General features: G+C 46.3%; 1 protein-coding gene across 4 annotated transcripts in view; it reads left to right on the top strand.

The window, feature by feature from the left end:
- The window catches only part of LOC129844147 (protein CBFA2T1-like), a 107,571-nt gene extending 92,894 nt beyond the window's left edge, over positions 1-14,677 (top strand). Inside the window, exons 6-10 of one of the 4 annotated variants that reach the window (XM_055912552.1) lie at positions 972-1,066; positions 3,521-3,819; positions 5,829-5,900; positions 14,473-14,486; positions 14,605-14,677. In XM_055912552.1, coding sequence (XP_055768527.1) covers positions 972-1,066; positions 3,521-3,742 — 317 coding nt within the window. In that variant the 3' untranslated portion in view covers positions 3,743-3,819; positions 5,829-5,900; positions 14,473-14,486; positions 14,605-14,677. Of the gene's footprint in view, positions 1-971; positions 1,067-3,520; positions 3,820-5,828; positions 5,901-14,469; positions 14,521-14,604 lie in introns of those variants that run through there. The other 3 variants (XM_055912550.1, XM_055912553.1, XM_055912551.1) reach the window with 3 other exon arrangements.
- Positions 14,678-16,173: the final 1,496 nt, after the last annotated feature.

Genomic DNA, 16,173 nt, shown 5'->3' with positions numbered 1-16,173 from the left:
GAGAGAGGATGGAGGGAAGAGTGGAGAGAGGATGGAGGGAAGAGTGGAGAGAGGATGGAGGGAAGAGTGGAGAGAGGATGGAGGGAAAGGAGGGAAGAGTGGAGAGAGGATGGAGGGAAGAGTGGAGAGAGGGAGAAGGGAAAAGTGGAGAGAGGATGGAGGGAAGAGTGGAGAGAGGATGGAGGGAAGAGTGGATGGAGGTAAGAGTGGAGAGAGGATGGAGGGAAGAGTGGATGGAGGGAAGAGTGGTGAGAGGATGGAGGGAAGAGTGGATGGAGGGAAGAGTGGAGAGAGGATGGAGGGAAGAGTGGAGAGAGGATGGAGGGAAGAGTGGAGGGAGGATGGAGGGAAGAGTGGAGATAGGATGGAGGGAAGAGTGGAGAGAGGATGGAGGGAAGAGTGGAGAGAGGATGGAGGGAAGAGTGGAGAGAGGATGGAGGGAAGAGTGGAGAGAGGATGGAGGGAAGAGTGGAGAGAGGATGGAGGGAAGAGTGGGGAGAGGATGGAGGGAAGAGTGGAGAGAGGATGGAGGGAAAGGAGGGAAGAGTGGAGAGAGGATGGAGGGAAGAGTGGAGATAGGATGGAGGGAAGAGTGGAGAGAGGATGGAGGGAAGAGTGGAGAGAGGATGGAGGGAACAGTGGAGAGAGGATGGAGGGGACAGTGGAGAGAGGATGTAGGGAAGAGTGGAGAGAGGATGGAGGGAAGAGTGGAGAGAGGATGGAGGGAAGAGTGGATGGAGGGAAGAGTGGAGGGAGGATGGAGGGAAGAGTGGAGAGAGGATGGAGGGAAGAGTGGAGAGAGGATGGAGGGAAGAGTGGAGAGAGAATGGAGGGAAGAGTGGAGAGAGGATGGAGGGAAAAGTGGAGAGAGGATGTAGGGGAAGAGTGGAGAGAGGATGGAGGGAAGACTGGGAATTCGTATCTTGTTCCACAGATTTTAACTTTGTCTCTCTCTCTCCTGATTGATGAAGGGATGCACGGGGCTCGTCAGGAAGAGGTGATCGACCACCGGTTGACAGACAGAGAATGGGGGGAGGAATGGAAGCACCTTGACCATGTAAGAAAAGTAATAACATTTTTATTACTATACCAACTGTGCTGTACCTGTACCTGTACCCGTACCTCTACCTGTACCTCTACTTGTACCTCTACCCGTACCTCTACCTGTACCTGTAGCTGTACCTCTACCTGTACCTCTACCCGTACCTCTACCTGTATCTGTACCTGTACCTCTACCTCTACCTCTACCTCTACCTGTGTCTGTGTCTGTGTCTGTGTCTGTGTCTGTGTCTGTGTCTGTGTCTGTGTCTGTCTGTGTGGCTTGTAGAGTGTGCTGGTACATGTGAGTTGAAGAAGAGGCAGGACCACTATGTGTGTATTAGGTAGCCAAATATGTGCATGCAATTCATTTTTGCAGCATACCAAACCCGTGTACATACTGTACACGTAACAGACAGCCACGCCGCAGCATCAGGCAGGAGGCTTGGCTATCTACAGGTTACAGTGCAGTGGGAGAGAGCGCCAATAAAGACTCATTTATACAGTTTGTATAGAACGCGAACACACAATGGCCATACCGCGTACTTGAGACAAGTATATAGTGGCTCTGGATAAGAGTGTCTGCTAAATGACTCAAATTGTACTAATTGCAGTGCTGCACACGCCTGCATATTTTTGATACGTGACTCTACACGGGGTGGCCATTTTTCGTAGTTATTTCTAGTTTTTGCGCTGTGTATTGTATAGGGTATTAATGAGAGTTTTATAGGAGTTGTGTGCTTCACTCAGTACTTTACCCCTGATACAGTACCTTCCTCCTGATACAGTACCTTCCTCCTGATACAGTACCTTCCCCCTGATACAGTACCTTCCCCCTGATACAGTACCTTCCCCCTGATACAGTACCTTCCCCCTGATACAGTACCTTCCCCCTGATACAGTACCTTCCCCCTGATACAGTACCTTCCCCCTGATACAGTACCTTCCCCCTGATACAGTACCTTCCCCCTGATACAGTACCTTCCCCCTGATACAGTACCTTCCCCCTGATACAGCACCTTCCCCCTGATACAGCACCTTCCCCCTGATACAGTACCTTCCCCCTGATACAGTACCTTCCCCCTGATACAGCACCTTCCCCCTGATACAGCACCTTCCCCCTGATACAGTACCTTCCCCCTGATACAGCACCTTCCCCCTGATACAGTACCTTCCCCCTGATACATTACCTCCCCCCTGATACATTACCTTCCCCCTGATACAGTACCTTCCCCCTGATACAGTACCTTCCCCCTGATACAGTACCTTCCCCCTGATACAGTACCTTCCCCCTGATACATTACCTTCCTCCTGATACAGTACCTTCCTCCTGATACAGTACCTTCCCCCTGATACATTACCTTCCCCCTGATACAGTACCTTCCCCTGATACAGTACCTTCCCCCTGATACAGTACCTTCCCCCTGATACAGTACCTTCCCCCTGATACATTACCTTCCCCCTGATACAGTACCTTCCCCCTGATACAGTACCTTCCCCCTGATACAGTACCTTCCCCCTGATACAGTACCTTCCCCCTGATACAGTACCTTCCCCCTGATACAGTACCTTCCCCCTGATATATTACCTCCCCCCTGATACAGTACCTTCCCCCTGATACAGTACCTTCCCCCTGATACAGTACCTTCCCCCTGATACAGTACCTCCCCCCTGATACAGTACCTTCCCCCTGATACAGTACCTTCCTCCTGATACAGTACCTTCCCCCTGATACAGTACCTTCCCCCTGATACAGTACCTTCCCCCTGATACATTACCTTCCTCCTGATACAGTACCTTACCCCTGATACATTACCTTCCCCTGATACATTACCTTCCTCCTGATACATGACCTTCCCCCTGATACAGTACCTTCCTCCTGATACATTACCTTCCCCCTGATACATTACCTTCCCCCTGATACATTACCTTCCCCCTGATACAGCACCTTCCCCCTGATACAGCACCTTCCCCCTGATACATTACCTTCCCCCTGATACAGTACCTTCCCCCTGATACAGTACCTTCCCCCTGATACAGTACCTTCCCCCTGATACAGTACCTTCCCCCTGATACAGTACCTTCCCCCTGATACAGTACCTTCCCCCTGATACAGTACCTCCCCCCTGATACAGTACCTTCCCCCTGATACAGTACCTTCCTGATACAGTACCTTCCCCCTGATATATTACCTCCCCCCTGATACATTACCTTCCCCCTGATACAGTACCTTCCTGATACAGTACCTTCCCCCTGATACAGTACCTTCCTGATACAGTACCTTCCTGATACAGTACCTTCCCCCTGATACAGTACCTTCCCCTGATACAGTACCTTCCCCCTGATACAGTACCTTCCCCCTGATACATTATCTTCCCCCTGATACAGTACCTTCCCCCTGATACATTACCTTCCCCCTGATACATTACCTTCCCCCTGATACAGTACCTTCCCCCTGATACAGTAACTTCCTCCTCCTCAGCTGCTGAACTGCATCATGGACATGGTGGAGAAGACGAGGCGTTCTCTCACCGTGCTGCGGCGCTGCCAGGAGGCCGACAGGGAGGAGCTAAACTACTGGATCAGACGATACAGCGACGCGGAGGACCTGAAGAAAGGACCCGGCAGGACCCAGAGCAGACAGCAGAGTCCTACAGGACAGGACACCTACACTACAGGTAGAACTATCTACATTATAGTATAGTACCAGTTATCAGAATGGACCCAGCAGGACCCAGAGCAGACAGCAGAGTCCTACAGGACAGGACACCTACACTACAGGTAGAACTATCTACATTATAGTAAGGTACCAGTTATCAGAATGGACCCAGCAAGACACAGAGCAGACAGCAGAGTCCTACAGGACAGGACACCTACACTACAGGTAGAACTATCTACATTATAGTATAGTACCAGTTATCAGAATGGACCCAGCAGGACACAGAGCAGACAGTCCTACAGGACAGGACACCTACACTACAGGTAGAACTATCTACATTATAGTATAGTACCAGTTATCAGAATGGACCCAGCAGGACCCAGAACAGACAGTCCTACAGAACCTCACTACAGGTAGAACTACCTAGTTGACTGGGCTGTGTGTCTGTCTACTAGTTGACTGGGCTGTGTGTCTGTCTACTAGTTGACTGGGCTGTGTGCCTGTCTACTAGTTGACTGGGCTGTGTGTCTGTCTACTAGTTGACTGGGCTTTGTGTCTGTCTACTAGTTGACTGGGCTGTGTGTCTGTCTACTAGTTGACTGGGCTGTCTGTCTGTCTACTAGTTGACTGGGCTGTCTGTCTGTCTACTAGTTGACTGGGCTGTGTGTCTGTCTACTAGTTGACTGGGCTGTGTGTCTGTCTACTAGTTGACTGGGCTGTCTGTCTACTAGTTGACGGGGCTGTGTGTCTGTCTACTAGTTGACTGGGCTGTGTATCTGTCTACTAGTTGACTGGGCTGTGTGTCTGTCTACTAGTTGACTGGGCTGTGTGTCTGTCTACTAGTTGACTGGGCTGTGTGTCTGTCTACTAGTTGACTGGGCTGTGTGTCTGTCTACTAGTTGACTGGGCTGTGTGTCTGTCTACTAGTTGACTGGGCTGTGTGTCTGTCTACTAGTTGACTGGGCTGTGTGTCTGTCTAATAGTTGACCGGGCTGTGTGTCTGTCTACTAGTTGACTGGGCTGTGTGTCTGTCTACTAGTTGACTGGGCTGTGTGTCTGTCTACTAGTTGACTGGGCTGTCTGTCTGTCTACTAGTTGACTGGGCTGTGTGTCTGTCTAATAGTTGACCGGGCTGTGTGTCTGTCTACTAGTTGACTGGGCTGTGTGTCTGTCTACTAGTTGACTGGGCTGTGTGTCTGTCTACTAGTTGACTGGGCTGTGTGTCTGTCTACTAGTTGACTGGGCTGTGTGTCTGTCTACTAGTTGACTGGGCTGTCTGTCTGTCTACTAGTTGACTGGGCTGTGTGTCTGTCTACTAGTTGACCGGGCTGTGTGTCTGTCTACTAGTTGACCGGGCTGTGTGTCTGTCTACTAGTTGACCGGGCTGTGTGTCTGTCTGCTAGTTGACTGGGCTGTGTGTCTGTCTACTAGTTGACCGGGCTGTGTGTCTGTCTACTAGTTGACCGGGCTGTGTGTCTGGCTACTAGTTGACTGGGCTGTGTGTCTGGCTACTAGTTGACTGGGCTGTGTGTCTGTCTACTAGTTGACTGGGCTGTGTGTCTGTCTACTAGTTGACTGGGCTGTGTGTCTGTCTACTAGTTGACTGGGCTGTGTGTCTGTCTACTAGTTGACTGGGCTGTGTGTCTGTCTACTAGTTGACTGGGCTGTGTGTCTGTCTACTAGTTGACTGGGCTGTGTGTCTGTCTACTAGTTGACTGGGCTGTGTGTCTGTCTACTAGTTGACTGGGCTGTGTGTCTGTCTACTAGTTGACTGGGCTGTGTGTCTGTCTACTAGTTGACTGGGCTGTGTGTCTGTCTACTAGTTGACTGGGCTGTGTGTCTGTCTACTAGTTGACTGGGCTGTGTGTCTGTCTACTAGTTGACTGGGCTGTGTGTCTGTCTACTAGTTGACTGGGCTGTGTGTCGATCTACTAGTTGACTGGGCTGTGTGTCTGTCTACTAGTTGACTGGGCTGTGTGTCTGTCTACTAGTTGACTGGGCTGTGTGTCTGTCTACTAGTTGACTGGGCTGTGTGTCTGTCTACTAGTTGACTGGGCTGTGTGTCTGTCTACTAGTTGACTGGGCTGTGTGTCTGTCTACTAGTTGACTGGGCTGTGTGTCTGTCTTCCAGAGATTCACCGGGATCTTCTCCACAGACCAGCGACGACCGGATACGTACCTGAAGAAATCTGGAAGAAAGCTGGTAAGTCCTTGTCTCTCTCTCTCTCTCTCTCTCTCTCTCTCTCTCTCTCTCTCTCTCTCTCTCTCTCTCTCTCTCTCTCTCTCTGTCTCTGTCTCTGTCTCTGTCTCTGTCTCTGTCTCTGTCTCTGTCTCTGTCTCTGTCTCTGTCTCTGTCTCTCTCTGTCTCTCTCTGTCTCTCTCTCTCTCTCTCTCTCTCTCTGTGTTTGTCACATGTGCATAGCACAACAGCTGTAGACCTTAACGTGAAATACTTACAAGCCCTTCACACTTATTAGTCTTAAATCTGCATTGTTGGTTAAGTAAAACATTTAAATAATTAAAGAGCAGCATTAAAATAACAGTAGCGAGGTTATGTACAGTGTTAATGTGGAGGCTATATACAGGGGGTACCGGTACAGAGTCAATGTGGAGGCTATATACAGGGTGTTACGGTACAGAGTCAATGTGGAGGCTATATACAGGGTGTTACGGTACAGAGTCAATGTGGAGGCTATATACAGGGTGTTACGGTACAGAGTCAATGTGGAGGCTATATACAGGGTGTTACGGTACAGAGTCAATGTGGAGGCTATATACAGTGTGTTACGGTACAGAGTCAATGTGGAGGCTATATACAGGGGGTACCGGTACCGAGTCAATGTGGAGGCTATATACAGGGTGTACCGGTACAGAGTCAATGTGGAGGCTATATACAGTGTGTTACGGTACAGAGTCAATGTGGAGGCTATATACAGGGGGTACCGGTACCGAGTCAATGTGGAGGCTATATACAGGGTGTACCGGTACAGTGTCAATGTCGAGGCTATATACAGGGGGTACCGGTACAGAGTCAATGTGGAGGCTATATACAGGGTGTTACGGTACAGAGTCAATGTGGAGGCTATATACAGGGGGTACCGGTACAGAGTCAATGTGGAGGCTATATACAGGGGGTACCGGTACAGAATCAATGTGGAGGCTATATACAGGGGGTACCTGTACAGAGTCAATGTGGAGGCTATATACAGAGTGTTACGGTACAGAGTCAATGTGGAGGCTATATACAGGGTGTTACAATACAGAGTCAATGTGGAGGCTATATACAGGGGTACCGGTACAGAGTCAATGTGGAGGCTATATACAGGGTGTTACGGTACAGAGTCAATGTGGAGGCTATATACAGGGTATTACGGTATAGAGTCAATGTGGAGGCTATATACAGGGTGTTACGGTACAGAGTCAATGTGGAGGCTATATACAGGTGTTACGGTACAGAGTCAATGTGGAGGCTATATACAGGGTGTTACGGTACAGAGTCAATGTGGAGGCTATATACAGGGTGTTACGGTACAGAGTCAATGTGGAGGCTATATACAGGGTGTTACGGTACAGAGTCAATGTGGAGGCTATATACAGGGTGTTACGGTACAGAGTCAATGTGGAGGCTATATACAGGGTGTTACGGTACAGAGTCAATGTGGAGGCTATATACAGGGGGTACCGGTACAGAGTCAATGTGGAGGCTATATACAGGGGGTACCGGTGCAGAGTCAATGTGGAGGCTATATACAGGGGGTACCGGTACAGAGTCAATGTGGAAGCTATATACAGGGGGGTACCGGTACAGAGTCAATGTGGAGGCTATATACAGGGTATTACGTACAGAGTCAACGTGGAGGCTATATACAGGGGGTACCGGTACAGAGTCAATGTGGAGGCTATATACAGGGTGTTACGGTACAGAGTCAATGTGGAGGCTATATACAGGGTGTTACGGTACAGAGTCAATGTGGAGGCTATATACAGGGTGTTACGGTACAGAGTCAATGTGGAGGCTATATACAGGGTGTTACGGTACAGAGTCAACATGCGGGGGCACCGGTTGGTCGAGGTAGTCGACGTAATATGTACATGTAGGTAGATTTATTCATGTGACTATGTATAGTTAATAACAGAGAGTAGCAGCAGCGTAAAAGAGGGGGGCAATGCAAATATTCCGGGTAGCCATTTGATTAGATGTTCAGTAGTCTTATGGCTTGGGGGGGGTAGAAGCTGTTTAAAAGCCTCTTCCACCTAGACTTGGCACTCCAGTGCCGCTTGCCGTGCGGTAGCAGAGAGATCAGTTTATGACTGGGGTGGCTGGAGTCTTTGACAATTGTTCGGGCCTTCCTCTGACACTGCCTAGTATAGAGGTCCTGGATGTCAGGAAGCTTGGCCCCGGTGATGTACTGGGCCGTACACACTTCCCTCTGTAGAGCCTTGCGGTCCTGTCAGGATGCTCTCGATGGTGCAGCTGTAAAACCTTTTCAGGATCTGAGGACCCATGACAAATCTTTTCAGTCTCCTGAGGAGTAATATGTTTAATCGTGCCCTCTTCGAAACTGTCTTGGTGTACTTGGACCATGTTAGTTTGTTGATGATGTGGACGCCAAGGAACTTGAAGCTCTCAACCTGCTCCACCTCTGCCCCATTGATGAGAATGGGGGTGTGGTCGGTTCTCCTTTTCCTGTAGTCCACAATCATCTCCTTTGTCTTGATCAAGTTGAGGGAGAGGTTGTTGTCCTGGCACCACACGGTCAGGTCTCTGACCTCCTCCCTATAGGCTGTCTCATCGTTGTCTCTTCGGTGATCAGGCTTACCACAGGCAAACTTGATGATGGTGTTGGAGTCGTGCCTGGCTGCACAGTCATGAGTGAATAGGGAGCACAGGAGGGGACTGAGTATGCACCCCTGAGGGGCTCCAGTGTTGAGGATCAGTGTGGCGGATGTGTTGTTACCTACCCTCACCACCTGGGGGCAGCCCATAAGGAAGTCCAGGATCCAGTTGCAGAAGGAGGTGTTTAGTCCCAGGGTCCTTAGCTTAGTGATGAGCTTTGAGGGCAGTATGGTGTTGAACACTGAGCTGTAGTCAATGAATAGCATTCTCACATGGTAGGCCTGATTACCGACAACAACGAGACCGCCTATAGGGAAGAGCTCAGAGACAGCAACCTCTCTCTCAATGTGAGCAAGACAAAGGAAATGATTGTGGACTACAAGAAGAAGAGGACCGAACACACCCCCATTAACATCGACGGGGCTGTAATGGAGCAGGTTGAGAGTTTCAAGTTCCTTGGTGTCCACATCACCAACAAACTATCATGGTCCAAACACACCAAGACAGTTGTGAAGAGGACATGGCAAGCTAATACCGGAGCACCAAGTCTAGGTCCAAAAGCTCCTTAAACAGCTTCATCCCCCAAGCCATAAAACTGCTGAACAATTCATGAAATGGCCACCCGGACTATTTACATTTTACACTGTTTCTACTCGCTGTTTATTATCTATGTATAGTCACTTTACCTACATGTACAAATGTCCTGTAACCTGTACCCCCACACACTTACTCTGTACCGGTACCCATTTTAGTCATTTAGCAGACGCTCTTATCCAGAGGCTATACCCCCTGCATATAGCCTCGTTATTGTTACTTTTTATAAGTTTTTACCTTAGTGTTAAGAAAATATTGACTAAATAAACTATTTATTGAACTGCGTTGTTGGTTAAGGACTTGTAAGTAAGCATTCCACGGTAAGGTCTACACCTGTATTCGGAGCATGTGAGAAATACAATTTGATTTGATTTGATTGTAACTATGGCTGAGGGCATATAAAGTGCCAGAATGAATTCACGCTCTTTGACTTATTCCACATTTTGTTGTTACAGCCTGAATTCAAAATGGATTAAATTGGTTGTTTTTCTCACCCATCTACACACAGTACCCCATAATGACATCACAATACCCTTTAATGACATCACAGTACCCCATAATGACATCACAATACCCTATAATGACAAAGTGAAAACGTGTTTTGTGCAAATGTATTGATAATGAAATACAGAAATATCTTATTTACATAAGTATTCACACCTCAGAGTCGTTAGAATCACCTTTGGCAGTGAGTCTTTCTGGGTAAGTTTCTAACAGCTTTCCACACCTGGATTGTGTAATATTTTTCTTTCAAAACTTCTTCAAGCTCTGTCAAGTTTTGTCAAGTCTTGCCATAGATTTTCATGCCGATTTAAGTCTAAACTGTAACTAAACCACTCAATGTCGTCTTGGTAAGCAACTCCAGTGTATATTTGGCCTTGTGTTTTAGGTTATTGTACTGCTGAAAGGTGAATTTATCTCTGTGTCTGTTGGAAAGCAGAATGAACCAAGTTTCCCCTTGAATTTTCCCTGTGCTTAGCTCAATTCCGTTTCTTTTATCCTAGTCCTTACCGATGACAAGCATACCCATAACATGACGCAATCAACACCATGCTTGAAATTATGAAGAGTGGTACTCAGTGATGTTTTGTGTTGTATTTACCCCAGACATAACACTGTGCATTCAGGGCATGAAGTTAATTCATTTTTGGGAGGCATATTTACTTTAGTGCCTTATTGCAAACAAGATGCATGTTTTGGAAATGTTTTATTCTGTACAGGCTTCCTTCTTTTCACTCTGTCATTTGTAGTTACTCCACAATACTAACCTAATGTTGTTGATCCATTTGTTTTCTCCTATCACAGCCATTAAACCCTGTAATTGTTTTAAAGTCACCATTGGCCTCATGGTTAAATCGCTGAGTGGTTTCCTTCCTCTCCAGCAACTGAGTTAGGAAGGACTCCTGTATCTTTGTAGTGACTGGGTGTATTAATACACCATCCAAAGAGTAATTAATAACTTCACCATGCTCAAAGGGATATTCAATGTCTGCTTTTTTTGTATTATTATCCATCTACCAATACTGCCCTTCTTTGCAAGGAACTTGAAGCTATTGACCCGCTCCACTGCGGCTCCTTCGATGTGGACGGGAGTGTATAGTCCAGAATCAGATTGTTGGTTTTACTGAGAGAGGTTGTTGTCCCGGTACCACACTGCCAGGTCACTGAACTCCTCCCTATAGGCCGTCTCATCGTAGCCAGTGATCAGGCCTACCACCGTTGTGTCATCAGCTAACTTAATGATGGTGTTGGAGTTGTGTTTGGCCACGCATTTGTGGGTGAACAGGGAGTACAGGAGGGGACTAAGCAAACACTCCTGTGAGGAGGTGTTGTTGCCTACCATCTGGGGTCAGTTCGTCAGGAAGTTCAGGATCCAGTTGCAGTTGGAGGTGTTCAGTCCCAGGGTCCCAATCTTGGTGACCACCTTGGAGGGGTCAATGGTGTTAAATGCTGAGCTGTAGTCAAAGAACAGCATTCTTACATAGGTATTCCTCTGATCTAGTTGTGTGAGTGCAGTGTGGAGAGCAGTGAAGATTGCATCGTCTATGGATCTGTTGGGGCGGAATGCAAATTGGAGTGGCTCTAGGGTGTCTGAGATGGTGGAGTTGATGTGAGCCATTACCAGCCTCTCAAAGCACTTCATGATTACAGATGTGAGTGCTACAGGGTGGTAGTCATTGTGGCGTGAAGCCTCAGAGTTCTTGGAAACAGGAATGATGGTGGTCAGTTTTAGACATGTGGGGATTACAGACTGGGACAAGGAGATGTTGAAAATGACAGTGAATATGCGTGCCAGCTTTTCTGAGCATTCTCTGAGAATGCGCCCTGGAATGTTGTAGCTTAGCGCCGACCTCAGTGTTAAACCAGGGCTTTTGATTGGTTAAGCAGCGAACCCTCACTGTGGGGTCAAGGTCGCCGATGCATTTACTAATGAAGCCGGTGACTGAGGTGGTTAGCTCGTTGATGCTATCGGCGCAGTCCCAGAACATATTCCAGTCAGTGCTAGCAAAGCAGTGTCTCTCTCCCTCCACCCCCCAACCTCTGGCTACCTCGGTCTCTCAGTCTATCACTCCATGTCTGCAACCTCCTCCACCCCCCCAACCTCTGGCTACCTCAGTCTCTCAGTCCATCACCCCATGTCTGCAACCTCCTCCACCCCCCCAACCTCTGGCTACCTCAGTCTCTCAGTCCATCACCCCATGTCTGCAACCTCCTCCACCTCCCCAACCTCTGGCTACCTCAGTCTCTCAGTCCATCACCCCATGTCTACAACCTCCTCCACCAGACTCAACGACCGTTCTCCTTTTCTCCTTAGATTGAAATCTGTAGTCTTTTGTGTACGTACCAAATGGCCCCTCTATTCCATACACAGCGCGCTACCCCATAGGCCCTGGTCTAAAGTAGTGCACTATATAGGGAATAGGGCTCTATAGGGCTCTGGTCCAAAGTAGTGCACTATATAGGGAATAGGATCCCATAGGGCTCTGGTCTAAAGTAGTGCACTATATAGGGAATAGGATCCCATAGGGCCCTGGTCTAAAGTAGTGCACTATACAGGGAATAGGGCTCTGTTTAGAATGCATCCTTTATGTAATCACAGGCCAATGCACAAGGGTCATTTATCAAATTGCACCAGGAGCGATTTCCATGAGTCCACTAAAAACTACTCTGGATTAACGGTTTAATCACAATGAAAGATGTCCTTTGCTTTTTACCCTACATTTGGCTGAGCTTGGGGACTTGTGCTCATAGGTTGTGGGGATTTCTGGTTCAATATATCCAGAGTTTGTCTCTCTGTTTGAATGAATCACACTTCTGATCTTGGAGGAGGAGGAGGAGGAGGAGGAGGAGGAGGAGGAGGAGGAGGAGGAGGAGGAGGAGGAGGAGGAGGAGGAGGAGGAGAGACTGCATTATATTGGTATCATCTTCTAAATATATGGTATTTCACGTCCTCCCCTGTTCTCAACAACGCATCATATTATTTTTTGACAGTATTAGACTCACAAACATTTCTCCAGTTATAAAGAACTGCAAATAGGATTTCTATTCAATGGAGAGCTGGCAACCAACACGTCTGTTGGAGGCGAATTAAAGGTTTATAGTCGATGATAATTATTCACACACACACACACACACACACACACACACACACACACACACACACACACACACACACACACACACACACACACACACACACACACACACACACACACACACACAAACGCCATGTCTTCCTCCTCTTCTCCTCTCCTCCTCCTCTCCCCTCCTCTCCTCCTCCTCTCCTCCTCCTCCTCTCCCCTCCTCTCCTCCTCCTCTCCCATCCCCTCCTCTCCTCCTCTCCCATCCCCTCCTCTCCTCTCCCCCTCTCCTCTCCTCTCCTCTCCCCTCCTCTCCCCTCCTCTTCCTCTCCTCTTCCTCCTCTCCTCCTCCTCTCCTTCTCCTCCCCTCCTCTCCTCTCCTCTTCCTTCTCCCCTCCTCTCCTCTTCCTTCTCCTCTCCTCCTCTCCTTCTCCTCCCCTCCTCTCCTCTCCCCTCCTCTCCTCCTCCTCCTCTCCTTCTCCTCCCCTCCTCCTCCTCCTGCTGTTTGGAGCACAATAGAAATGCATAATTTAAATATAAATTGCCTGATTTGCATACATAATTAGTCAAGTTAGAGAATTGATGGAGGCAAACAAAAAATAACCGCCACCTCGCTTCTGCCATTCAGCTGGAAATCCTGGAATTCCGCTGCAGTGGAAGGTGTTTAAATTGAAATGTTGTGTTTAAATTTACCACATGTTTAAGGTTAGATTAAGGTTAGAGAAGGTTAGATTAAGGTTAGATTAAGGTTAGATTAAGGTTAGATTAAGGTTGGATTAAGGTTAGATTAAGGTTAGAGAAGGTTAGACAATGTGCCAGCGTCAAATGAGCTGAACGTGTATCTGGTACATTTTGATTTATTTTTTAAATCCTTTTTTTTTTTTCAAGAGATTACTTTAGATGAATGACCTAATGATGTCACATGGTAATTATACATTGAAAAGACGAAACAAAAGCATAAAATGTTTGACTATTCGTCTTTATCGAACGTAGAAATCATCTTTCCCAAATGATGTATGCATGTAGTGTGAACCAAAACATCACGCATCTCCTCTCTCTAGTGGATCAAACCAATTAAACATCACAGAATTACTTCCTTTGTAAAATAGTATAGTAATTAGTCAGGCATATGGAAAGTACTTAGACAATAATTAGCCTACAAGTGAATTTACCTCACAGCTGATCATCGTTAATGAAAGTCTGCTTTATACAATAGGACTACCTGATGAGAAATACAGGTGAATATTGAGAGTGAAGGGCTGCTTTATACAATAGGACTAACTGATGAGAAATACAGGTGAATATTGAGAGTGAAGGTCTGCTTTATACAATAGGACTACCTGATGAGAAATACAGGTGAATATTGAGAGTGAAGGTCTGCTTTATACAATAGGACTACCTGATGAGAAATACAGGTGAGTATTGAGAGTGAAGGTCTGCTTTATACAATAGGACTAACTGATGAGAAATACAGGTGAGTATTGAGAGTGAAGGTCTGCTTTATACAATAGGACTACCTGATGAGAAATACAGGTGAATATTGAGAGTGAAGGTCTGCTTTATACAATAGGACTAACTGATGAGAAATACAGGTGAATATTGAGAGTGACTTCATACCAGGGGTTTGGGTTTCAATTTGATTTCTAAGTCAGACAATTCAGGAAGCACCAGGCCATGTCAGAGCTCCAGAAGGGTTAAAGGGTTAGATGGTTAGGGGCTGGTTGTATGGGTCCTTGAGGATATCTCTGAATGTGTTTCAGAAGAGGCTGTGAATGAGGTGAAGCACCAGGCCATGTCAGAGCTCCAGAAGGGTTAAAGGGTTAGAGGGTTAGGGGCTGGTTGTATGGGTCCTTGAGGATATCTCTGAATGTGTTTCAGAAGAGGCTGTGAACGAGGTGAAGCGCCAGGCCATGTCAGAGCTCCAGAAGGCGGTGTCAGAGGCAGAGAAGAAGGCCCACGAGATGATAAGCACGGAGCGGTCCAAGATGGAGCGTACGGTGGCAGAGGCCAAGAGACAAGCAGCGGAGGACGCACTGACTGTCATCAACCAGCAGGAGGACTCCAGCGAGGTAGGACACATTTTATTGATCGACTATGTACCAGACTGTATTATTGATCTGTACCAGACTGTATTATTGACCTGTACCAGACTGTATTATTGATCTGTACCAGACTGTATTACTGATCTACTATGTACCAGACTATATTATTGATCGACTATGTACCAGACTGTATTATTGATCTACTATGTACCAGACTGTATTACTGATCTACTATGTACCAGACTGTATTATTGATCTACTATGTACCAGACTATATTATTGATCTACTATGTACCAGACTGTATTATTGATCTGTACCAGACTGTATTATTGATCTGTACCAGACTGTATTATTGATCTACTATGTACCAGACTGTATTATTGATCTACTATGTACCAGACTGTATTACTGATCTACTATGTACCAGACTATATTATTGATCTACTATGTACCAGGCTGTATTATTGATCTACTATGTACCAGACTGTATTATTGATCGACTATGTACCAGACTGTATTATTGATCTACTATGTACCAGACTGTATTACTGATCTACTATGTACCAGACTGTATTATTGATCTGTACCAGACTGTATTATTGATCTGTACCAGACTGTATTACTGATCTACTATGTACCAGACTGTATTATTGATCTACTATGTACCAGACTGTATTATTGATCTGTACCAGACTGTATTATTGATCTGTACCAGACTATATTATTGATCTGTACCAGACTGTATTATTGATCTACTATGTACCAGACTGTATTATTGATCTACTATGTACCAGACTGTATTATTGATCTACTATGTACCAGACTATATTATTGATCTACTATATACCAGACTGTATTATTGATCTACTATGTACCAGACTGTATTATTGATCTACTATGTACCAGACTGTATTATTGATCTGTACCAGACTGTATTATTGATCTACTATGTACCAGACTGTATTATTGATCTGTACCAGACTGTATTATTGATCTACTATGTACCAGACTATATTATTGATCTGTACCAGACTGTATTATTGATCTGTACCAGACTGTATTATTGATCTGTACCAGACTGTATTATTGATCTGTACCAGACTGTATTATTGATCTGTACCAGACTGTATTATTGATCTACTATGTACCAGACTGTATTATTGATCTACTATGTACCAGACTGTATTATTGATCTACTATGTACCAGACTGTATTATTGATCTACTATGTACCAGGCTGTATTATTGATCTACTATGTACCAGACTGTATTATTGATCTGTAACAGACTGTATTATTGATCTACTATGTACCAGACTATATTATTGATCTGTACCAGACTGTATTATTGATCTACTATGTACCAGACTGTATTATTGATCTGTACCAGACTGTATTATTGATCTACTATGTACCAGACTGT

The sequence above is a fragment of the Salvelinus fontinalis genome, unplaced genomic scaffold (assembly GCF_029448725.1).
Source record: "Salvelinus fontinalis isolate EN_2023a unplaced genomic scaffold, ASM2944872v1 scaffold_0180, whole genome shotgun sequence".
Lineage (NCBI taxonomy): Eukaryota > Metazoa > Chordata > Actinopteri > Salmoniformes > Salmonidae > Salvelinus > Salvelinus fontinalis.
Note: the sequence above shows the minus strand (reverse complement) of the source record. Positions and strands in the feature narration are given on the sequence as shown.